Source organism: Parasteatoda tepidariorum, chromosome 6, assembly GCF_982258835.1.
Source record: "Parasteatoda tepidariorum strain Cologne lab strain chromosome 6, Ptep-v5.0, whole genome shotgun sequence".
NCBI lineage: Eukaryota > Metazoa > Arthropoda > Arachnida > Araneae > Theridiidae > Parasteatoda > Parasteatoda tepidariorum.
In genome coordinates this window covers 43,249,328-43,276,332 of record NC_141760.1, presented here as the reverse complement: position 1 = coordinate 43,276,332, position 27,005 = coordinate 43,249,328, and the positions used below count along the sequence as shown (strand labels likewise).

Here is a 27,005-nt window from a genome sequence, read left to right as displayed (position 1 = left end):
ATATGTGACCAAAGATCTGTGTACTTTCTTTATTCAATTAACAAGAAGTTTAAAATAAATTTTAAGGACAGTCAGTACAGAACAGTTTGTATTTAATCTCTCAATTTTGCGCTTTGAAAGTTTTTGCTTTCAAACTACACAGATTCATATAATTTTATGCGAATTTTTAAACAAATATATTATATTTATTTTGAATTATTTTATAACCGTTGTTGAACAGCCTGCCCAATTTGGAGTTTGCGTCTACCTTAGTTCAACTGCGTAGCCTTAAAATTTTGAACCCAATCCAAAAGACAAAGGAACTCCTGTATCAAGTATTGGGAGAAATTTATCTTCGTGGAGGACTTTTTGATACAACTAACTTGTATTCGAGTTCCACAAAAACATCCCTCTGTCGGTGGCAAGGGGATTATAAACCGATGATCCGTCTACCACGGAGGATGCTACTATGATCAGTGACACTGTGATCGGTGAGAGCCGGAAGCGGAATTCGCATTAACATACCACGGCTGGGATTCAAACATGGGTCAAGTCAAAGGGAAGCTGACGCTCTATATCCCTTGAGCTACCACAGCACATGCAAAATTATTGTGATTAAGCATCCCCTAGCGAGAAATTGAACATTTAAAGTCCCTCTAATTAATAACTAAGGTCAATGCTTATCCAATTAGAAAACAAAGAGCTGACTCATTGATTTAAAGTACGTTTGCTGGTATTTTTTAAGGCAGATTTATTGTGGTAAAAAATAAAATATGAAAAAAAAAAAATTCAAAACTTACAATTATGACATTTATTTACATAATATTTATTTAGGTACATCTTAAACCCTTGATTCTGTAGGTCTTTGATTATGCTGCTGCAAACTTTGTTTCTTACCATCAATGAGACGCCAAACCATGTATAAACCAAAAATAATTATTAAAACTTCTATTGACAAAACAATATGTCCTTCTGTTGTTTGCCAAAATTTTATGAAATCCCTGTTATACATGCATCGTGCAAGTATGTATATCATTGTTCCAAAGGCTAAGATGAACCAGCTAATGAGTGGACACTTTATCATTGGCTCGAACAAACATCTGCAACTTCGATAACATTTGTTCTCATCCCTGAAAGAAAAACGAATAATAAATAAAAGATTTACTTTTTGCAAGATGCTCTGTAATCTCCTTCCTTAAAGTAGGTTAGTATTCTCCTTGTCAAAAATAAGAAATATATACTCATTAGAATTGACAAATTATTGTTTAAGCAAAGAAAAACGATATCAAAACTTGACGAATTACTCACAAGGAAACTAGCATTAAACCCTGTTTGATTATCTAAGGAAACAGAGAGTCCAAAAGCGTTTATTCGAAACACATTCAAGTGTCCTCCAGCAATCTACCTGATTTAAGTGTTTTAAATCAGACCTTTGTCAGCAGTGACCCTAAAGGCTTTAATAGTATTTTTGTTCCCCCCCCGAAATATATGTGTCTCCAATATTTATAATTTTTTTAACTTTATTTTTGATAAGGATTCAAATGATGAATCTAGAAGGGGTTGATCACAGAAATGTCTATGTCTTGCAAAATTTTCTAGCATTAAGACGACAAAGGACTTTCAAAGTTTTTTTAGAAATAATCAAGGGATTGGTTTGAAATTTTCAGCATAAGTTAATATTATATATATGATAAAATCATTTATGTTTGTTATGGATTCTATATACATAATTAATTTTAGAAAACACTGCAGTGAAAACTCGTACGATGATTCAATAACAAAACAAAAATGTAAATCAGACTGTAAAAAATCTTATCTCCTTTATTTTAAATACTATTGTTTCACATTTTATGTATCTTAGGTTTTACATCTTTGCAATGCCTACTTGTTCTTTTTTTTTATATTTAAGAGAATATTAAGATTTTAAAGTTTTCGTTTTGCTTTCCTATAATACAAGTTCATAACTAAATTTAACTTCGTTTAATCGTCAACTCAAATTTCGACCTCTTTCAAATTGACAGACCCAAAACTAAAAAGAAGAAAATAATAAAGAAAATAAAAAAAATTCCGTCTTTCAAGTAGACTAAAAAGAAGAAACCAATTTCGACTTCCTAAAAATAATACCACTCTATAACTTTTTTCAATGCTTAAAGTTTTATTTTTTCTAATCTTAAAAATTCCTTCAATTAGGAACTATAGAAACAGCGAATTATGAGTTACAGAGTTCACAGTAAAGGTGAGTCTGCATCAATGCATCAGTTATTTTTCTATTAGTACATATTTCAAAGTACCTAGTTTTTGAAAGGTACATCCTGAAATTTACGAATACATTTTGCATCAAATCATTTCCAACATGTGAAGAAGTAAAACGATTGAAACTTGTAAAATAAACAAACATTGATTTGTAATGTCATTAGCCAGTTAGATTCAGTGGAAATTTGAATACTCAAACTAGTTGCAAAGAGGTTGAAATTTCAATTGGCTATATGTATAGGTACCATAATTCCTTCTTTCTAAAATAATAAGGACGTTTGTGATGCGCGGAGGGGTTTTGGCAATCGCGATAAACCAATCGTTCAATTTTACTTACAAAAACTAATTATATTTTAATATAATTAGCTTGTCAAACTAATTTTGCTGTTAATTCAATACCTTTTATAGGCCAAGGATGACTACATTCTCTAACTTCAGATTTTTTTCATAATATTAAATAATTTATTTTCATCTCTTCATAACCATTAGAATTTTATTTCTATCTCAGTTATAGCTGAAGTTACGATAATTTGAAAGACCATTTACCCATAAGGTGGCATACCTCGACACTTGTTTAACCTTATATTTCAAATGTGTTTTCTTTTTATTTCCTCAATTTTTAAATGCGATGCTTTAAAATCTTTAGTCCGATTTACTTGAAATTTATCTCTACTAAGAAAAGATCACTCACTAATTGATTGCACTGTTATTTTATATTTTTCAGTCAAGTTAAATTAAAAATTAATAGTCTTTTTGACCGTTTTTGCCAAGTGTATTATTATTATGGCCCTAAATTAGTCAATCATTATGTTTATGTCCATTTAATAGGCTGTTTCATAAGCTTATTATTTACAAACACTGCAAAAGAAACAAAATAATGACTTGTGATAAAGATATGCACTTTGAAAATAAATCGTTTTTAAGAATTTAACTGTTTATAGTCCCCTATAATTTAAAAACAAAAATATATACATATAATTTTTTTTTTTACTTTCAATGCATTAATATCAAGTTTTAGCAACTAAAAACATTCATAAATCAAAAAATATATTTAATTAAATGTATCAAAATAATATTTATATTTGCAACATCTTAAAAATGTTCCATGTATCTTCTCGATGATTTAATTATTATTTTTTCTTAATTTTTTTTCTTGTTTTTTTTTACGATTTGTACTTTTTACATATTCAGTCAATGTTCAAAAACAACAAGTTTCAATAAATTTATAATCTTTATATTTTTAATTTCGTTAGTCTTTCGTTCGTATTACTTTAAAATCATTAAAGCATTTAGAAAGAAAAAGAAGTTGTTTTTTTTTGGGGGGGGGGGGCGGGGGGAACAGTACTTAGTTTAAAGATTAGCATCATTTAAATTTATCAATGCAGATTATTTAAACTAAAAAAAATGCATTAGTGTAGAACATAAATTTTAGGTGAATTTAAAAATTTTAGGTAAATATTTTGTTAGAATAGGTGAAAAAAAGAATAAGGTGCCCCATTGTAATTGATTACTATTTAAATCAGCTCAGGAAATTTCGAATAAAAATTTTGGTCTGTCCGAATTCGGTCAACAGCTCGGTCAGTCATGTCATAAGCAAACTGCCACCGTAGATAGCGCATTTCTACACTCTAAAAACTGTACCGCTGATTTCAGAGGCACATTTGGATCGTTTGTGCCTCTGAATTTTAAGGGCACAACGTGCCTTTAAAAATGAAAGGCACAATGTACCTCTGATTTCAGAGGCACATTTGGATCGTTTGTGCCTCTGAATTTTAAGGGCACAACGTGCCTTTAAAATTGAAAGGCACAATGTACCTCTGATTTCAGAGGCACATTTGGATCGTTTGTGCCTCTGAATTTTAAGGGCACAACGTGCCTTTAAAAATGAAAGGCACAATGAACCTCTGATTTCAGAGGCAAAATCAGATGTACCTCTTAGCTTGAAAAGTACATTGTACCTTAGATTTTGCTTTTATGAACCACTCATTGAAATAAGCATTTAGTGGTACCAAAACCTGTTATTTACCAGATTTGAACACACTTTTTTTTTTACCTATTTGTAATTTGCTTGCACTTCATATAAAAAGGGGTTTACACTATTACCAAGATATTAATTATAATAATTCTTAATGAAAAATATTTCTGAATTCTTTGAATATTGGCCACTTGAGGTGATCATCTCAAGGGATTCCATCTAAGGCTTTTTCATAGGCAATTATAAAATATGTAAATTTACACAATTTCTTTAATTTATTATGTAGCGTTTAATGATACTTCAACAATTTCAATGATGTTTTTCTAATCAGATATAGGTATAAAAAAATAATATTTATTTCTGTTTATTCCAAGTCAATATAATTCATGGATTTTTTTCCAAAAAGTTATCCTCAAAATGGAAATTTCTTATAAATTTAGATATTTTTTAAATATTTAGAGATTTAATAAAATAGCTTTATAAGAATCAAAATTAAACACTAAATATCATGAAATCTAATATCTTTTATTTTCACACATAAAGAACAATATTACATAATTTAGTAACAGTTGCACACAAATATGGAAAAATATAGAACTTTCACAATATTTTAAAATTATAGATGTAGATTTTGAACAATTTGTATGTTTTATAACATCAAATATGTTTAATCAAATGACTTTACAAGTGTAAAATCAAAGATTTCTTTCTATTGAAATGAATTTTTTTTTAAAAGCCTGATTTTGGCGAAGCATATTAACCCATTAGGCGCCATCATTCCCATTTTGGGAACATTAGCTTTCAATTTTTTTAGAACTAACCCAAGTTCGTGATTTTTTTTAAAAAAATCAGATTTTTTTGATTTAAATCAGATTTTTTTGATTTTTATTCAAATACACTGTAAGAACTTTAATTTATGATTAAAAAAACTTTATAAATGCTTAATCAAAATTAATAATAAAACTATATTATAACAATATTTAGAACAATATTTTAACTTACTAAAATAATTTTTCATTATAATACATAGCTTTGAATGCATAGCAACCATTTTGAAACAAATGCATGATTGAAATTTAAGGACTAGTTCAAATAGAAAATTTAAAGAATACTTTAGTAGTCTGTCTAGGTTTTTCAAAGATAACTATTTTGTGAAAATGTAGACATAATTTTTGAAAATTAAAAATTTGGATTTATCTTTTCTTACGAGACACAAAAATAAAATGTTGAGAAAAAAGTATTTTGTGGAATTGTTCTACCCTTTTTTCCTAAAGTTGTGTAGGTACCGGTAAACGGTAGTAAATTTCACTTGGACAGACCCCTGTACTTTAACTATTCAAACAGAGTTTCAATTAGCAAACCATAATCTTAATTTAAAATTTCCTTTTTTTTCCGTTTGATTTTTAAAATGACAAAATAAATGTAACAGATTGTGTTTATAAATGTAGTCATTCATCAAAAAATAAATATTTAATCTATATATTTTTATATTAAAATATTCACTTTTAATTCTATATCAAAATAGATACGTTAAGCTAAAAATATTTTTTTTTAAAAAATCTATGTACTCATAGGAATTTTTTTCCACAAAATTTCGTTATAGAAAATCAGATGTCAAAGATACTGTAAACATATTATGAGCAAAAATACCAGTTAATAACCCTACTGTTTCAAATAGAGTTTGAAAGGGAAGAATGACACTATATCAGGAAAAAAATATCTGAATTTATTGGCCTTTTTCTTTTCTTTCTATTTTTGGCAAATTGGGTATTTTCTTTTTAATATGCTTTTGAAAAAGCTTCAAAAATATACATTTTCCACCAATAAATATAATGTAGATTTTAATTCCATGCTTTTTCTTTCAAACGGTAGAATTTTAATTAACAATATTTACATTATTTTTTGAAAAAATTCATGTTTAATAATTACTTTCTACAGCTATGCAAGTCTATATTAAGACAGCATTAAATGTTTACTTTAATCTGTGCTTTCAATCTCAAGAATCAAAAGACTTTTAAAATTGTAATTTTCAATATGTTGGAATTTAACACACACCAAGAAAGAAAGTAATTTCGTTAACTAAAATTAATTAATGCAACAATTTATTTAAAATAAATTTTGAAACTAAGAAAAGAAAATAATAAAAGTATCAATAATTTAAAACACTGTTTTTTAACTTTTATAATCAATATATATAAAAAAAAATTAGTTGATTTAAATCAATGATTTTTTTAAAAAAATCATTTGATTTAAATCATGATTTAAATCGTGATTTAAATCAAGCTGATTTAAATCAACAAACCCTGGAACTAACTGCACTTAATATTATTTAATTGACAATTTTATTTGAGCTCTGAATATATGAAAAGCATTTTGCAATTTTTTTTGAAAGCTTGTTTCAGAATTTTTATTTTTTATAGTATTTTAAAAATCGTGAAATTCCGCATTTTTATCCCCAATCATTAAACATGCATTTGTTTTATAAATATTATTAAAATAAAAATTATTTTAACTTAAACTTGATTACAACAATCTAATGTACAAAATAAAACTAATCCATAGAGAAAATGTACAATGGCTAGTTTACAATTGAAGAAAAAAGACCTTGTTCCCTTTTGGGGGAAAGTATTGGCGAAAGCTGTTTTCAAACGAAAAACAAGATGCAGATTATTTTAGCAGAAAAATATTTTTTCATGACAATAATATATGCACTAACTTAATAACGCAGAACATAGCGTCGTTTCAGGTTTATCTTTATATTACTACACTAATCTAATACGTTGCCAAAAATAAACCTCAATCTATGTTTATTTCCTCCCCTCAAACACGATAAAACATCTGCATTTTTCAATCTCTTCCCCATTCATTGCACGTTTACTCCTCCCCAACAGCAAAATGACTCTAAATTTCTATTTGCATTTTTATAAAATAATTAATTTATAATAAATTTGTATTATGTTTAAAAGTTTCCTACAGAAAAAATCTATCATAAAAAATTTCTAACATTTTCCTTTGGCTAAGAATTTTAAAATCTGGCAAATAATTTGAAATACTTAGTATAGGCTATGTATATATATATATATATATATATATATATATATAGTAATATCATAATTAAAGGTCAATAAAGAAAAAGTGCTGGTAAAAAAAGAAAACACAACACTGGAAGCAAAATTATAATGGCAAACATACTTAATACAATGAGTAATTTAACCAGTGAGAATAGCCTAAACCAAATTTACAAAAATTACAGTTTAAAATAAAACAAAATTAAAAAAAATTAGCACTATAATGAGAAAATAAAATATCATAGTAAAAGGTGATAACATATAGATAAATTTGCTTTACAGAGTGGAACAACTGTAAGTCAATTTTACTTGGAGATGGTAAGATTCGTTTAATGCAGACTCTTATAAAAAAAAGTCCACATGTTTCGCAGAGAACTTTTATTAAAACATTTTCCAAATTTTGAAAAAAATCAAATGACACACATTTTTCTTTCTTTTAGTTTTCACTAGTTATTAATACAGAATCACAATAATTCGGAGAAATAGCAACGGACATTTAAAGGTTGTATCCGGAAGAAAAAATGCTCAAGTTAAACACTTTGCTGGGGGAGGTACATGGGCAAAGCATTTGCAGAGGAGGCCTGATCAAATCTTTCCCACAGCATCCACATTATTTATAGTTTAGCATTGACCACAGTGCTGATGTAAAATATCCTCAGAGGTAGTTGGATCATGGGTTTGAGTCCCCTGGACGCCAGACTAACTGTAGCAGGCTTAGTGGTTTTCCTCTCCATGTAAGTGTTTTATCATGCATTCAGCTCGGCTAGAACATTTAAAACAGGACTTATCAATGTAAGAGTATTTTATTTGAATAAGTAGTTAAAAGTTTCTATCACAATGTACACAAATACATTCATGAAGATTTTATTACATTAAGAATAGGTTTAGCTAAAATAATTTTTATATATAATATTATTGAACTAATTTAACACGTTGAATGCCATAGGGGTCACCGGTGACTGGTGCTGAGTTTTTTCGTAGCGCCACTGGGGTCACCGATGAACGGCGAAACCTCGATTATTCGAAACACATAATTCGAACAAATTTTTAATGCTCTAATTTTTTTTATATTATTATTATTACTAAAATGAATATACTGAATATACTGAAAAAATCATTTTGGCCAGACGGGCAAGCCATGAAAATTAGTGTGGCATTCAACATGTTAAAGAAAAAAAAAAGTGTAAATCTATCTAAGCTTAAATACATAAGAAAGTGCAAGGATTGTTTTTAACACAAAACAAAATTGGAGTCAACAAAGAAAATTCAAATGTAAATCGAAAAGTAATTATTTATAAAAATAATTATTATTTATAAAAATATTTAATAATTAAAAACATTTTTTTGCATTTACTGGAACACAGTCAAGACAAAGTAACAGCAAAAAAAAAACTATTAATCATTTAGTTATACTAATAATATAAATTTAGATTACACAAACATTAAATTGCCTTTCAGATAGCAAAAAAAAAAAAAAAAAAAAATTTCACTGCATCAAGTTTATACACATATCAATCCTTACAATCAATATATTTTCTTTCTAAATATTATCAAAATTGCTTCTCTTCATATTTTTTTTACTACAGTTCAGGAAAAGCATTAGTTATAGATTAAAAAAAGTTTTTTGATAATGTTATTCTAAGTAACACAGGTAAGGTAGCAATAACAATAAAAAATAAAAAAAAGTTTCTTAAAAATTATTATCACTGATGCTGAATTAGAAAGTTTTACTAGGTAGCTTTTCGTAGCAAGAAAACATGGAGTATAAAGTGTTGAGCATTGAATATGAAGTACCAAATATTTTTTTAATAAATTATTCAGTATATATCGATAAAGCATTAAGAATTTATCTTGGAAAATGCCAGTGACACAACAGCGATTCTGCATATCTAATCCATTTGTGATCCAATGAATGTTATGCAAATAATTTTTTTATTTTTTATATATAGTTATTGATATCAAAATTATGTAAATTAAACTGCTCTAGTTAACAATACTTTAATATTTTTTAAAAAGTTCAAGCTGTTAAGTACTTGGCATTATATTATTTTAAACAAAGAGCAAGGTACTCATCACCGCCCATCACTCAACCATGACCAAAAATCCTATTTCTAGGGCTTTACTTTTTAACGGCCATGGTTAAAATGCCATGTAATTTTGATACTGGTCAGATAAAGTGGACTCCGCTTGAGCTAGCTCGTTTGAATCTTCTGCATGATAAACAATGAGAGAACTTTCACTTGTGGCATAATTTATATGCAAAGTATACACGCCAGTTGTTTTATACATTGCCAGGATCTAACTCATTACCCTAGTTCTCTAATAAGCAGTGTGAAAGATAATTTAACCAGCTGTGCCACAAGAGCACCCTGGAGCAAGCTATTAATCCTTTTTAAAAATCAAATAAATTAAATTTCAATTTGAAATGCTAAAATTTTTAAAACGAATTTCACAGTCATAAATAATTATATATCCCATGTTATCTATTTTGAGTCATAAATTCAAAACTAAAATTTGAAATTATACACTGAAAGCTGTGATGTTAGAATAAAACATTTTTAAACATTAGTACTTTTTCAAAAAAAATAATAACTAATTAAAAATTTATAAATCATTAGAAGATTGCCTTTTTCTCCCATGCTTACACCATATTTAAAATATAAATAAAGCATAATCTTATTTTTTTCTTCAGGTTTATATCAATTGTAAGTTTAGTAACAGTTTGAAATAATTATAATTAGATATCAATGTCAATTGTTTTCTAAAATAGCTAATGATTGAAAGTATACTTTTCATAATTATAATAAAAATTCGAAAACATTCTTCGTTGTTTTTTAAATTATTCAATCATTCTGTGAGAGAATTTCTGTGATAGCTCTCGAATGTAAACTAAGATAAACAAAAAAAGCAAATTGGTATTTCAAATAAAAATGATTTCTTATTCATAGCAATCGCCACATTGAAAACCTCATACAAAATTATAATCAAACACTACAGAACAAATATAGGGCACTTTAAAAACATTCCTCTTAATATTATAATGATAAAACATAAATAATACAACTACAACAGAAATGTAAACATAACTAGGGTTAGCTCTTTCGCTTAAACATTTTTATAAGATTTGTAGCATTAATAATTCACTAATAAAAATTGAAATGTATTAATAAAAAAGATGCCGTCGTTACTTAGGAATTAATATAAAAATAAGATACAAGTATTAAACTTACCAAATTCAAGCATTTTTATAACATCAATAGAGCACATTTGTAGAAAACTTCTTCCATCGGTAGCGTGGATGCGAGGGGACAGAAAACGTATTTCGTCATAAAATTTTTCACTGATGTGCGCATGCGCTTGTTCTCCGTTACATGATCGTACCGAAGAAAAAGAAATGAAGCGAATTTCAGAGGCACGAAAGTCTTTTTGTACCGCGCATTGACTGGCGTTTGCTTTGGTACCTTTAATTTGTAGTGGTGCCTCTCATTTTTAAAGGCACATTAGTTATGTGCCTCTTACGCGAGAAAATACACGGTACATTTAGCCTGTGCCTCTGAAATCAGAGGTACAGTTTTTAGAGTGTACGTAAAAGATATATTTCAATTCTTATACTGTTTATTGAATAGTGGTTTCTAAAGAAACGGTGTATGTTTCAAAGTTAATAGTTCTACATTTTTAGTCTTTAGACTGCGTCAGAAAAAAATAATTTAAATACCAAGAGCTATGGCTGTTTTTTATATTTATTTGTTATTGATTCACAGAAAAGTAAGTATCTTAATGAAAAACTGCCTGCGTAGTTGTTCGATTACGGTAAGAGGCAATGAAATGTACTTTCTCAGTTATTAGCGTTTTAAAATTGTATTAAATAAAAACAATAAAAGAGCAAAATCGGGAAAAAAATCATTCAATTATTACGTGTGTTACAATAAAAAAATTCTGTATTAATTAGAATATTATCACTGACATGGCAACAACATTAATATTATCACTGTGTAAGGATATAGCATGCTTTGTTATCTAATTTAAATAATATATTAACTTTAAAAACACCTGTTTAAAGAACAAGAATAAAGATATTTTTAATACCATACAAGTATTTTCGAAATTTCAATTGTTTTGCGTCCTGACGGAATCTACCATTGCGTCTTGGTGAACTTTAGCACAGTATAAACTATTTTAGCACAGCACGGTTTTGAAAACGCAAAATAAATTACCTGTCATTATGTGTGGAAGTGACAGCCATTTTAACACCGATTGCTCGCAAGGGTGTTTTACTGCTTGCAGTGTAGAAAATATCGTCGCAACTCATGTCTTTATCTTTTGTTCCACTACATTTGAAAAAGTCTAACAGTTTGTTCTTTGGTTTGGGATCAGATTTTGTTCTTGAACAATCCGGATGCCTGTGAGCGCAACAACATTGCTCCATATCTCTCCTGAAGATATCTCTTGTTTCTTGATCGAAGTCTAGAGATACGTAAGTTGAAGACAAGATTTCTTTTAATTGAGAATCTAGATAAAAGAAAAGTTTCTCAACACACTAGAAAACGACAACAAAATTGTAAAATGTGAAACTTCAATAATCCGTAATTACAAAATGTCTTCTGGATCTTGGAATATTTTCTATTTATACAACCTGAAAAAACGTTATAACTTGGTATTCAATCAAAAATTTTTAGTTTCAATACAAACTAAATCCCGGCTTAGAACTTTTTCAATAGAAACAAAAACAAAAACAAATTACTGTGTTCAACCCTTTAACGCAGAATTTTTATTAAACATATTTTTCAGACTTTTTTTCCTTATTTTGTTTTAATTTAGGTCAAAATAAGTTTAAATATTATATTTAGAATCTGAACAGCAGGAAACACCGGTGTCTTCTTCTGTGTTAGAGATAAAATCCTCTAAATACGGCCCACTTTCAAACAATAATTGTTTTAATTTGTATTTTCCTTTTTTTTAAACATTATTTAAATCTAGAAGAAGCAAGAATTCATTATTAAAATTTCTTTAATTCACAAAATCAATCATTAATACATTTTTGAATATGAAGAGAAAAAAAAATTTATGAATTACATTTTTCAGATTTTATATTTTAGTACAAATATAATTCCGATTAACAAACAGATTTTTTTAGTTACTATTAAATTATATATTATAATTAAAAAACACCAAAATAAATTTTTGCGTGTAATTAGAGGGCCAGAAAAAATATATATAAAAAAAAAGACACCGGTGTCTCAGCCTCGTCAAAGGGTTAGACATCATCATTATGGCACCAACAGTAAATATTTTTAAATTGTAAAATAAATTTTACAAAATGGCAATAATTTGTATTGAACTAGTTTTGAATGAACCAGGGGCTTTTTGTTTATTATTTTTAAAAAAAAATCTGTATTTGCCAACAAGAAAATTTGAACAAAATTTTTTGTTGCTTTATTTAGAGAATATTTATGGAAGATACAAATATGCGGAAGATAACAAAATAATAAGCAGCAACAAAGTAATATGCTTTTATAGAGAATATAACAACCAACTTATTAAAAAAAGACGATAAAAATTTCTGGAATTAATTAACTGATCGACTGAGAGGCCCTTGGGCTTCCAAAATCTCCCAATCCTAACGCTAAGAATTTTTTATTAAATCAAACACTTAGGACATGAGAAAAGATCCATAATTGGCGATTTATCGATACATAAAATAGCCAATAATGAAGCCAACCCCGCCTTATTGACAAATTGAAATATTAAATAATTTGGCTACAGGTTAATCACCAAAAAGACCGTGAGAATTAATATAACCCTGTAAATGAAGCATTAATGTTGTTGGAGAAATAAAGCAGTTTGAAGAATAAAGAGTTAAAAATAGATTTTGATGTTTGATTTAATAACGACAGTGAATTAATGAGTTATACGTTTGTGTTGTTAAAAAGTTAGGAGTTACATTAATTGCGAAAAAAAGAATTAAATATTTATATTGCCGTTTAATAAAATGCGAGAAAAAATAAGTATTTAGTTTAATTTAATTGAATAAGATAAGAAATTATTTGAAAAATGAAATTTTATAAAATTAAAAATTAGGAAACATGTAATGCCTGTAATGGCATAACATTGTCTTATTTTGCATTTTAGTTGCTTTATATATTGTTCGGTTTTGCTCTTTAAGAAAATACTAAATGACAAAAAAATAAATGATTCATTTCCCTAATTATAGAAAATGTTCTAAAATTCTTTTTCTTCAATGTTTTATTTTTAAATAAAATTAATGTTAAAGACTAAATTTGGTTTAAAAAAATAAATAAAACATTGAAAAATGACTCATAAGAGTAAAAAAAAATTAATCTATAATCATAATAACGATAAAGAATGATGTTTCTGTCATAAAATGTATATCGATTAATTTCTATCATTAATGAGACCATACTCAAATACATACAAAACGAGCAAAATCATTTTACTTAGATCGATAAAAATTGGCGATTTTCATAGGGGCGGGGGGGGCAAATGCCGCTTTATAGAATACACCATAATGAGCAGCAAATATTTAAAAAGTATCGAAATCATCTTACAAACATTTCTTAACACTGTATAGAATATGCATTACAAAAGCAATATAAAAAAAATACTAACATTACTTATTGAATTCATTAACAATGAAAATATAATAATGTGTCAACTTACGTATTATATCCTCTGAAACAGCAGCCATAACAATTTTTATGCTGAATATATATTTGGATTTATATTTTCACAATGCTTGCATTTAAAAAAATATAGATTTTAATACGAAATTTTAGGCTCAAATTGAGACATCAGTTGAGTCAATATAAAATCTGTGTGATTTCTAGTAGTTCACGTGAGAAAAAGGTTTAGTCTCTGTGAGAAGTTGGCGATAATTTTCTCGTATTCATGGAGCTGATAAGAAACTTAACTATAAAATGACCACAACCAGTTCTTGGTGTATGAATCAGTTAGTTGAAGATAACATAGATTACGATAAAGGATCCATTTTCTGTTTGACAGGAAGCAGTGATTTAAGAAAGGGACATAAGCTTATAAGACAAACTATCATTACATTTTTATCTGAACTCAATAATGTTAACCCTTTGAAGCAGAATTTTTATTAAATATATTTTTCATTATTTTTTCTATATTTTGTATTATTTTAGGACAAAATAAGGGGAAAACATAATATTTAGTATTTTAATAATGTATGGTTATGAAATACAGCGTAAAACAAAGGTACCTTTTCTGCGTTAAAGGTAAAATCTTCCAAACACGGCTAACTTCCAAATAATAATTTTTCAAAGTTGCACTTATTTGCAGTCATTTAGATTTAAGAGAAACAGTTATTTTTGATTGAAAGTTTTTTTAATTTACAAAATCAGTTATTGATACATTTTTGAGTATATATAAAAAAAAAATTTTAGGTTTTGTATTTTAAAACAAATATCACTCCGATAATCTAACAGATTGTTTTAGTAACTATGAGACGGGTTTTTATTATTAAAAAAATTCCAAAATTCATTTTTTGCGCTTGTAATTAGAGTGTCGGTAAAAAAATATAGGAAAGATACACCAGTGTCCCATCGGTGCCAAAGGATTAAGTGTAATTTTCAACGATGAGACAAATACTCAATTATAAATTTCAAGACTTTATTAAAAATATTCATTTAAAGAGAATTATTAACTTTTCTAAAAATATGCATTCATTACATTCATTAAACCATGTAGTGTAGGCAATAACGAATATTGCAAACCAGCCGTTAAGCAACTTCAATATAAATGAATTATAGCTCTTAATACATTTATTTTTCAAAAAAATTTGCAATTTTGTACAGATCTTCATTCATACAGGAAGAAAAAGAGATAGTGGGCAATATACAAAATGATCTGTAAAGACTACCTTTGATGTGTATTTTAAAAATTCTTATCGAATGTGATATGAAAAAAGTATACACATTGGTTGTCGCAAATTAATATTTAAGCGAAGAAAAAACAAAAATGTTTAATGACAGTAAAATAAAGCAAGTGTAATAAACCTTAAAACAGGTTTAATGGAGGTTGAAACCTGATAATGTTTCTAGTAATCGTCTTTCAACTCCTCGCTGTTCTTACACAATTAGGCACGTCTTGTCTATTACATCATTGCATTACGTGTCTTGTTTATTACATTACGTGTCTTGTTTATTACAATACGTGTCTTGTTTATTACAATACGTGTCTTGTTTATTACAATACGTGTCTTGTTTATTACAATATTATATTACATATCTTGTTTATTTTATTATTACATTCTTTTCTTGTCAGAATTGTTTATTACATTCGCCTGTGATTTGTCAGATTTTGAAGGCATTTTCGTGTTTTAAGTATTGATAAATATTCTAAAAAATATATATTAAAGATTTTTTTATGGAACACCCTTTGAAAGTTGAGAACTTGTGCGACAACAATTTAATGGCCAACTTGCTTTAATAATTGCTTTGATAGTAATAAAAGGGGGTAAATTAATTGTTTTTATAACATGTGTATTTGTTAATTAAAATCAACTTAGACAGGCAATCAACTTATTGAGGCTCTCAACTTAATTGGTTTCAGTGCAACACACATTTGAAGCGATTGCTTTAAATAGAATGTTAGAAATTGAATGTAGAACAAACAATGCTTTAAATAGAATGTAGAACAAACAAGATCTAACATTTATCAAGTAATTACTTCTAAGGGATGCGTGATGCTTGCAACGTGTAGTAACTCCTAACAGAAGTTAACATTGTAGGTAATTAAACTTCCGCATTTTCTATCCGTATCAGATTGTATTAACTATTTTACCTTAACCGAGTATCCACTTTCCTAAAGGAATAACAGGCTTATAGCCTGATGTTTTTTGATATTATAACCTGTAGACCTTCTTGCAAGTTTTATTTTACCTTTGAAGGGTTTAGTAGTTGTCTTCTTCTCGACCGTGAAGGACTAACTCACCTTTGCATTCCGGAATGCAAAGGTGAGTTAGTTTCACGTTTTATACAAAAAGCCGACCTCGAAGTCGAGCTTATACATACGTTTGATCGAAAAGTCTTCCTGTCTTCTGAGTTGGCTTGAAAATTATAGGTATATAGCAAATTCGATATAGATCAACATCTCAACGCTAGTTCTGAAATAAAGTGGTACGAATATGTTACACAACTGAGTTTAAAATTATGACTGTTATTTTTATTTGAACTATTCTACTAAACAATTCCATATAAATTGACCTATACCTATTCCATATAAATTGAGGTATCAATTATCATGTTATATGAATATATTTTGGTTAAAATAAAATAAAATGACTATTCATAAAAGAAAGACCACTATAATGCAAAGAAAATGTGTATTTTTTTATCTAATTAATGAATTAAAATTCTGGTCGAGAAGAAAAATGAAAGCAGATTACATGTTTCACTTTTGAAACTTTGTTTTTAAACTGGATATAAAAATAAAAGAGAAAGATTTCTAAGGAAAGAACATGCAATCAGACCAAAATTTTTAGTTGAAGCAAATGTATTTTTAAGTTTTGAAAGTCTGAATAATTGTTATGTTACTCGTATGGAATTGTTTATTTTTTTCTCTTTTATTTCTTTTCTCTTTTTGTTTATTTATGTTTTTTTTTATTTTTTGGTTGATAATTTTATTTTATTTCACAGTTTATGTTGGTTGTGAAGAATTCAAACGACATAAAATTTTATACTACTAATTATGAGACTTAACATTAATCTAAGAAATCATTTAAGTTTGATGTCTAAATTTATTTGCATTTAATAACGTAGCTCCATACAAATTTAAATAAGAATCTTTTTCTTTTTAATAAGGGATAAAGCTTTCCTTTCCCTTTTACATACATATAGTCTTGGCTTATCACAATTTATTTTAATAAAATACCAAAATAAATTGTAATAAACCAATTAATTAAATCGTAATAAATATTAAGATTTTTTTTGCTTGTTTTCATTTTTAATCGCTTTCTCCTTTACTCATTATTTTTATTTTAAAGTAACAATGGCATCGAATGAACAACTGCATCTCGATGTAAAATATTTTATCGATAATTTCATAATACCTGTCTTGTAAAACGTATTTCTGACTGAACAATGTATTTTAACCTCCTTTAGTTATCTAAAATAGCTTTTTTCTATTTATGTGCAGATACCGAAAAATATGTACATACAGTAATGGATACCCCAAGTCATATATGTATTATATTAAATTTCTCAATTCGATGAAAATTAATGAAATTTAATGTAAACTTTACAAGCGGTTTTAAATTAATATTTTGATCGACTATGATGCTTTGAATATATCCATAGTCAAAGAATTATTCCCCAAAATTACTAACCGTTAAGAGACGGTTCTCAGAAGGATACCGAAGCCAAGCCCGCCTGGCAGCGATCAGTGTGCGGGTGGATCCTCTGTCTACTACTGATCTACTTTGATCTGTCTGCGGAAGGACCGAGGATGTGCGGTATCGGCCTTTGTTGAACTGTTGTACCGTATAGTTCTCCAATTCGCCGGCTGTATGTTGCGCTACCAAATTAGGGAAGCCCTGCCCTCCATAGAGAATCAAAATTGTGATGGCTAGCTTTCGGATCATCCTCAGGATCGTCGCTAATAGCCCATTATGCAGTTCTAGTGGGACGTAAATAAAATCCGACCAAAAGAATTATAGAGTTTATAAGGATTGAGTATGAGAGAAAGTTACTGATTTTGAATGATAGCTGAGAGCCATGCTCTATTCGCGATCGCAACGCTCGAATACGGCGTCTGCGGCGAAGACCAGTTCCATGTCTTGACCCTCTCCCCTTTCCTTTCCTCCTCTTTTCAGTTGTATAGATATTTTCCCCTCTCTTAATATTTTTCGTATTTAATTGTCAAAAGCATTTTTTAAAGTTCCCATGGCGGTTTTTTTTTTTAGAACTATGTTTAACGTAGTTTCTATTTCCATATAGTTTCCTAACTTAAACGTTTTTAATCTATTTGAAAATCAAGACAGAATTTAACGTACTTCCTTCTTCTATGACTCTCAACACGCTAATGGTGAAAGCATGCGAAGTGTTGCCATAAGTTGAGAGTTCTGCTGTACGCCACCTGTGGAGCCAATGATCTTTAAATTATTTTTTTAAGAGACCACCACGCTGTGGACTGATGGTAAGGACACAGATCTCAGAAGAACGTCAAAGTTAAGCATCATTGGCTGTGGACAGTAAGCGGGTAGGTGTCCGCTGTGATCAGCCTGTATATGGACCGAGGGTGTGTGGTATCAGTCCTAGCTAAACTGTTTTATCTTCAGATCATCGGGTTACCAAAGTAGGGGAGTCATCCCCTCTGCAGAGGATCAAAAAGTGCGATACCATATCTTCGGATCATCCATGGGATGTTTCTCATACCGTCGCCAATAGCTCATTGTGCAGCTCTAGTACTTAGTACTATGTAAATAAAGTACCTACCTCCTTAAGAGATCATGAAATTTTCTATCATTCGATATTTTTTCTGAAATTCTAGAGTGACTAATAGTTTTCTACCATGCAAAATCAGTCTGATCAACCGATTGCCTTACACAATCGAGCGAATGTTTCCAAACCAACTAATCGCATTTACGTGGTATCGCAGACGCGAAGTACAGTGAGAATGCTTCTTGCTCTGCCCTTCTTACTCGTTGGAATGCTCCAATATTCCAGTATTATCTATTTTGCGTCCCACAGAAATAAGCAGCTAGAACCGTTTCACATAAGTATCAGAAACATCTGCGCCACTGTTGTTTGTAGCTGTAAGCATCCCGAATGACGAGATCGATTGGTTTCTTATTACTAAATGCTATGTTATTAAATAATCTTTCGTTAATTCGTTGTTGAAGGTATTTAACTCTGTTCAAACTATGTGCTGTTAATATACACATAGCATGTGATCTTTGAATTGTATAAGTTTATAGTTTTTGTTTTTGGTAAGTGATTCATTCTACACTAAAGTACAATCAGTTCTGTCCTTAGTGAAAATGAAAGATCGTTGTTTAAAACACACTGGTTAAAAATAAGTTTAGTGTATAGTTGTTTCATATTTATATACTCTCAAATAACGTTACTTTATAAGTTCAAAATATTTGCATTTTAAGCCATTTTTTTTCTCATATTAAACTCATTCTCAAGATATTTTTTTAATCGAGCTTTAACAGAATAGAATTTAACTCTAGTTATAAATCTACAAATCTGTGAATGTCACTGAAATATGCTTATTATAAGTAATAATCTCAGTGAACCCTTCTAAAAAATAAAAATTGTGAAATGTAAAAGAATTCTCCTCAGCTCTTACTTTACTTTATCTATCATATTATTTTATGACATGTTCTATCAATTTTAAAATAAACTGAGACAAATCAGTTTTTGGTAATCAAAGCATATAATCATGGAATAATTAATATATTATAAAACTTATGTGTGATATAAAGCATTCATGATCATTATGCCCAGATGATTTTGAAAAATAAAGTAAAATACAGTTTAACTTTTAAAACACTTAATTCGTCGAGTTTCATTATGAGAGACATTTTTAAAATATTATAATAAATACATAAATTTTTATAGTAATTGGTGTTTTCAGATCAAATTTAAAGTTATATTGCTAAATTGGGATATACATGATTAATGTGAAGCTAGAATAAAATAGCAAAGTGTGTTGTTTTATTATAGATTAGAATTATTTCATTATAAATATTATGTTGTGCTACTAGTTAGATTTATTGTGGAAATTAAATTAAACCATTTTATTGTTAAAATTAATGTATTTTGAACTATACATTTATAACACAAATTATATTTATGATTTTGAAATTTTATTCATGCATTAAAAACTTGTTTAATGAAGGGCTTACAAGCCATGAAATGTGCAATAGGTAATTGTGATAAAGAGTAAAAACTAAGTAAATTTCATTGTGCCATTGAAATTGTTTAATTTTAGTAATAATTACTGTTGATATAAATTTTGTATAGAACTAATTATATCAATTATGTATGTATAATGTAAGCAACAATTTTTTTTTTTTTTTGCTCTGTAGACTTGTTTTCAACTTTCAGACCAATTACATTATAATATTAAGTCTTACGGATTTTAGGAAAATCAATATAACAGAGAATTTTTCAAGTTAGAGTTGTATTCATTGAATTACTTATAATGAATACCACATTAAACTTTTTAGCCCTTAGTCATTCTACTTTTTTAAGCATTTTTATTTCATAGAGATTTATCATGTTAAAAAGAAAAATATTAATTCATGATTGAGAATGTCATGCCCAATAAATTCACAAAACAGTTTTTTCTTATGATTATTATTATCCTTGTGACAGAATTTTTGTAGCTTTGTGTGGCAAACCTCTCAAGGTTGGACACAGGTTTATGGACCCATTTTAGACCCCTTCCTCAAAACACAAAATTTTTCTTTTCATGTTTACTGGAATTTTTTACGAGGCTTTATTCAAGGTTTTAGTTTTTATAGACGACATATAAGAGAATTTTCTTCAATTTTGTGTTAAAAAACATTACTTTTTCTCAAGAAAAAATTTGGTGCGGGTGCTGGGACAAATGTTCCTGTCTTCTCTCCCCTCCCCCCCATTGAGTACATCTTTGAACTTCTTTAGTGTTCATATCTTTCAGCAAGACAATTTTAACAATAATAATTGTTAGTAATTTTTAACAACAGAAGCACTTTGATTATCTAAAAAATGTATCCAAAAATAAAATAAAACTGTAGATAACTTGTTTTTAATAGTAAATGTAAAATAATTTTATCATCAACTTATAAAAGAATATTTATTCTAATATTATGGCTATTTTCTTCCATTTTTGAAAAAGACAAGAAACATTAATTTCTTTTTTCGCATTTTACAAGTTATCAATATCAAAAAGGGAAAATGTAAAAACCGTGAAATCTGTGGCAATAATTTCTGAAACAAAATTATTGGTGACAAAATTGGGTAGATTTATAATGAAATCGCACCAACCGGACTCTTTGAAAAGGGGTACTAGAATCTGTGTTTCAAAATCCACTTGTTGTAGGTTATTATTGTTTTAAAAATGTCAAGTTTTAAATATTATGTGAAAGTTAATAGCAAAAACTGTCAAAAAATCAATGGAAAAGACAATAAAATCATTCCATGACAAAGTAAATACACAATTAAAATTTCCCATTTTATGTGAATTATATCATGACCTTTAAAAACCATGTAAGAGGCAGAACTCATTCTAGGCAGAAAAAAGGGCAGGGTGCATAAGTTTAAAAAAAGGGCATTATTATTCTAAAAAGGCAATAATTTCTTTCTATGGGCTTTACACGTTCTTTTAAAAAACATTGTCAATTAGTAAAATAAATTTCTTTTTTAACTTTACTAAAAGTAGCAAAGCAATCATTAATTAGTAATTTTTATTAATAAATTAACATATATATCGAGTTAATGAGCTAATTAGTTTAGTAATTTATTTAAAATGCATGCATATATTAATAAAACAATAAATGTATGTTTTTAAGTGTCTGTAGTTATGATTTAATAATTAAAATGATTAATAATAATTATGATTTAATGATAGTGGAAGTAACTGCAAACTTTCAAAGACAAGTGCAACAAGGGGTGTGATGGCTATTTTTCCTTTCCCATATAAATCTATGCATTGACAGCAATGACAAACTAAATAAAACGAGTTGAAAATAACAAAAGTTTTATAAATCCATTGTAGAATTTGGGTGAAAAATAAAGAAGGGTTGAGGAAAGAAAGAGCAAAAAGGGTATGGAGTCTATTACATCAGAGCACTAATTTACTTCAGGGGAAACAGGGTGGATTCTTTTGACTAAAAGGGCAGCAGGGTGCTGCGCCCTGTTTACCCTGTCTAGAATGAGCTCTGTAAGAGGGATTAGTAACAACTGCAAAAACAAACAAAAAATCAAACCACCACTTAAATTTTTGATACTGTCATTGTAAACTGGGCATTTTAACACATGATAATTTAAATATGCATTTTAAATTTCACCTGTCGTAATAATATTACAAGAAAATACCTGAATTTTAAAACCAAATGGAAATGATTTAGCATTAACTGTTGAAGAAAATGGTAAAATCATCACGTTAAAAGGGATTTCAAACATGTGATTTTAATTTCGCTTGGCGTAATAAAATTTTCATAGAGAAACATCAGAATTTTTTCAACAAAAAAACAAAAAGCTTCACAATTTATATCAATAACTGTAAAAAAGCTATTGAAACATGACATGAATTTACTGCAATCTCAGCGTAAATCAAGCATGTCTAAAAGTGATTAACCTACTTGGACTTCTAATCGATTCTGGCGGATCTGGTAATAAAAGCATTTTTAAAAAAAACATGGGAATATTAAATTTAATAGCTGAGCAATGAAACACATTGGAATGAAATTTCGTACCCCCCCCCTCCCTTCTAGTATGCAGGTACGACAATCTTATGAAAACAATTCTGTAATGTTCTGTGTGCTTCTGTTACAAGGGATGTTCTTAAGATACTGTATATAATATTTTATTAGGTTTTTGAAACTGTACATGTTTGTAATGTTCATTACTTAGAGGAAAATATAATTTGTTGTTCACAAGTGAAAAAAGTATTTAAAGTTTTTAAAGATTACAATGGACTAAGTATTTTTTTTTAACTAGCTATTCAATGGACTAACTATTATTCATTTTAGTTAAACTAAAAATATGAGTCGGAAAGATACTGATAATTTTATATCAGATAACCTTTAGAAATTTCTCATAATGAATTGTCATTTTGCATTTACAGCATTGTTAATTCTATTTTGTTTATATTATTCTGATGAAAACTTGTGTCTTCTATGTCATAAGCTTAAGATTACATGTCATATTTTTAAAATACTATTTATTTGCAGTTTATTATTATTTCATCATGGTTGTAGCAGATCAAAGTAGTTGGCAAGCTGATGTTGTTGTTGTCATGGAAGGGACGGCAAATCTAAGTCCCTACTTTGAAAGTTTAAAAACAAACTACATTATTCCTACTTTAGAGTAAGTTTTCCATTATTTATTAACACTATCTTTTATAAAAAAATTTACATAAATTCCCAATAGCATAATTAATTTGAAACGGCACAAATTTAGTTGCTTTCTTTTTATATCACCTGTTTGTTGTGATGTTAATATTTCATTAATTTTTTATAACGCTCTGATATTATATGTTTGATTTGAAATTTTGTATTGTTCTGGTTTGGAGATACCATTGCATTCTGCAGCTTATGTGCAGAATTTTACATAGATTTGCAGACCAATACAGGGTTTTATACCACCAGTCTTAAATTTTGTTGTGTTACTTTTTAATTAATCTGTATTAATTGTCATTCAATGAGGGAGTTAATGTTCCTAAATGTAAGTGTAGCTTCATTGATGATCATTGTAGTCAATAGTATTTGCTGCATTACTTGTAGAAAATTACATATAAGCATTTTTAAAGTAAATTAAGAGTGCTTTTTTTTTAATGAGCATCTACTTTTTCACATCTGCTCATTGAAAACAAGGATGAGTGTAATGAATTTTATTTTAGTATTTAAAATGTTACTACTGTTTATAAATCTCTAAAATTATTGAATATATTGTAATAAGCAATTTTAAATAATTTTTGAAAGCAATAAGTACGTGATATTTTACTATTGCATATTGAAATCAATGATAAATACTCTTGAATAATATTTAAAAAATTTTTAAGAAACTAATATAAATTTAAAACGAACTATGCAGCATCTATAAAAAGAATCACATTAATTTGAAATGACTTAATTGCATTGCTATTTATATACATAGGATTTTTTTTTTCAGTGTTTACAAATATTTGAAAAATATGTTTTTAGTTCAATTTTAAATATTTATCTTTTTTTATGTATTTTAGATACTTCAATGGAGGTCCTGCTGATGATCGCGATTGTGGCTGTGATGTAAGAATTTCAATTTCGTTTATATTTTAAGTTTTATCTTAATTTTAGACCTTTAAGAAAATAATAGACTGTCTTGATTATTTGTTACAGACCAACTGCACCATGTATGCACTGGTTGTATTTATGGCTGCTGATTGTGCTCCAGAAACTGCTGCGACTGTGTTTGGTCCAACTCCAAGTACTCATAAATTCTTAACATGGTTAGAGAAAATAAAGTGAGTATTCTTTGAATAAATATTTTGAAAATTTTTATTTGTTTCTAAGATGTTTTGTGTACAATTTTATGAACATTTTTTAAAGAGGTACTTTTAATACATGCATGTATATATTTCCTGAGGCAGTAATTTTTTAGGTATTCTGCAACACACCTCACTAGCATTAATATCTTTCTATGATATATTTTTAATAGCAACAGATATATATGCAGGGTCCGCGCTAAGCATTTGCCATCTTGCCAAATGAGATAAAAAAATTTATGAGAGTTTATGAAAAAGGCCTATGTGTATTGATTAAAATAGTATATAAAAAAAATTTCTAAATTGGATAGCTTAGGTCTAAATTTTTACTAGTATATTTTTAGTAATATTTTTAACTGAAAAAAATGTAGAATGACTCTTCCGGTGAAAACATAAATATGAAAGGTGAGCATTACATAATATATTTTTTTCTTAATCAATTTGAATCATGATAATCAATTTGCTTTTGTATTCCAATTGTCTACTATGTTGTAAAATACAAACTTTCTCAGAACCTTGTTCATGTGAGCATTCTAAAAGTGTACAACATTCAGTGTGGAAGGCTCCATAGGGTTAGTAGTGTTTCCTTCCACTCCAGTGTACTAAGAAAGCAATTTTTTGAACAATTTTGCTGGGAGAAAAACATCATTCAAGAAATTCTGGTGGGAAATTTTTTTGCAGATCAACTTTTGTTTCTTGCAAAACTTGGGCTGTAATGAAAGCCAAAATTTGTCTCCCTAATGAGATATCTTTCTGTAACATACTGCAACAATGTCTCCATGATTCTCCCATGGGGTATATATGCACATTTAAATCTATGAAAACCATAGATTTATCTTACTTTATAGTCTATATATTTTAATTTATAATAATGTATTATGCTTTCGGTATATGGTTATTTCTATACAAATGATACATACTTTTTTGAACTTTAGATTCATTGGTGGAGCTGGTGAATCCCACAGCCATGTTGCTGAAGGATTAAGCACAGCACTTCAAGTTTTCGATGATTTTCATACAATCAGAGATAGCAAGTTAGTTAATTCTTATGTTATTTTAGACACATAATTTAAGAACAAATGCTCTGTTTTAGAGTTGTCAATTTTCTAAGTTTTTGTTCCATTTCATTTCCAAATGTCAATTTTTTAATTGACGTTTGGAAATGGATTGATGTTAGTCCTATTGAATGTTTCTCATAATATTTTGTTATTTTTTATAAATTACTTTGTAATTGTTGTATTTGCACTTATCGAGATAACAGTTCTTTAATGTATTATTTGTTATCCCATTTTTTTAATGATATTTGATAATGGATAGCACACTGCTTCAAATAAATTGTTTATGTTCATCTCATTAAAAACTTCTTGCAAAATTTTTTGTTCATTTTTATGAATCTGGTAATTATTGCTATATTTCTACATCTTACAAAACTAAACTGCTTAATTCCTATCATCCTGATTTGGAAAAATAATAGAATTTTAGAAATATAATGTTTCTTTGACATCTTTCTTCAATAACTTTCAAGTTTAAAAGGATGTATTTTCATCTCATATTTTTTTTTAAGTACCTTATATTGCTTTTTCATAGCATACATAAGTGTTTTTTTTTTTTTTTTTTTTTGAATTTATATTCTTATTTTTTTGATGAATTTATATTCTCCTTTTTAATAATAATAGGGCTCATTGTTTCTAACATAATATTAATACATTAAATTGATAAATATGTTCCGTTTTTGTTAGTTTTCTTACATGTTAATGTTTTTAATTTAATTTCATCTTTATTTAATTTTATAGAACTTTGTTAGTTTAATAGACATTTTTTAATTGAATGGTAGTACTAATGATATTAACTACTGTTAAATCCTCTTTGTAATTGAGTTCTAAATATAATAAGTATTTGCATTTTGCATCGTTGAAATTTCTTTGTGTCAGGTTTTTTTAAAAAGAGGATATAGTTTTTATTCTTTAACAGTGTTTTTTACTGAATTAACTTTTCTCAAATTGTCAGGAAAAAAATTTTTTGATTATGGTTGTTCATTATTTACTTTTTTTATGTTTAAATGTGTAAATATTTTAACTAACTAATATTTTTCATTCTATTTATTTTCAAGTATTAAAACTCAGAAACATTGCATCTTGATTTGTAACTCTCCTCCCTACCCACTCCCTGCTCTGGAAAGTTCTGCATATTCTGGTTTAATGACTGAACAATTAGCAGCAACAATGGCCGATGTAAGCATAATTTTACATTTGTTTTTATAGTAAACTATATTAATTTGTTTTCATTTAATATTTATGTTCTAATTGTCTTAGATATAAACTTTTTTTCATAATGGAATGATATTGATCTTCATTCAAAATCAATAAATTTCAAATTCAAATGAAGATCAATACTGTTCCATTATGAAAAAAAGTTTATATCTAAGACAATTAGAACAAAAATGCTCCTGCCATTTTTTAACACAGAGCCCCATTAGCTTATTTTTCCTTTTCTATGTGCTTATTTTTACA

At 27.9% G+C, this 27,005-nt stretch overlaps 2 protein-coding genes across 2 annotated transcripts in view; one reads left to right on the top strand and one right to left on the bottom strand.

Annotated features, from left to right (window-relative positions):
- Positions 1–775: 775 nt before the first annotated feature.
- LOC107445669 (uncharacterized) lies at positions 776–14,154 on the bottom strand. The gene is made up of 3 exons (XM_016060119.4): positions 13,954–14,154; positions 11,490–11,784; positions 776–1,109 (listed from the first exon to the last, which is right to left on the bottom strand). Exons 1-3 carry the CDS (start codon positions 13,979–13,981, stop codon positions 821–823), a joined length of 612 nt encoding a protein of 203 aa, XP_015915605.2. The 5' UTR covers positions 13,982–14,154; the 3' UTR covers positions 776–820.
- Positions 14,155–19,026: 4,872 nt separating this feature from the next.
- The window catches only part of LOC107445677 (mediator of RNA polymerase II transcription subunit 25), a 39,542-nt gene continuing 31,563 nt past the window's right edge, over positions 19,027–27,005 (top strand). The window contains exons 1-6 of the mRNA XM_016060137.5: positions 19,027–19,246; positions 23,204–23,339; positions 24,214–24,259; positions 24,350–24,474; positions 25,431–25,529; positions 26,606–26,726. Coding sequence (XP_015915623.2) covers positions 23,221–23,339; positions 24,214–24,259; positions 24,350–24,474; positions 25,431–25,529; positions 26,606–26,726 — 510 coding nt within the window. The 5' untranslated portion in view covers positions 19,027–19,246; positions 23,204–23,220. The remainder of the gene's footprint in view (positions 19,247–23,203; positions 23,340–24,213; positions 24,260–24,349; positions 24,475–25,430; positions 25,530–26,605; positions 26,727–27,005) is intronic.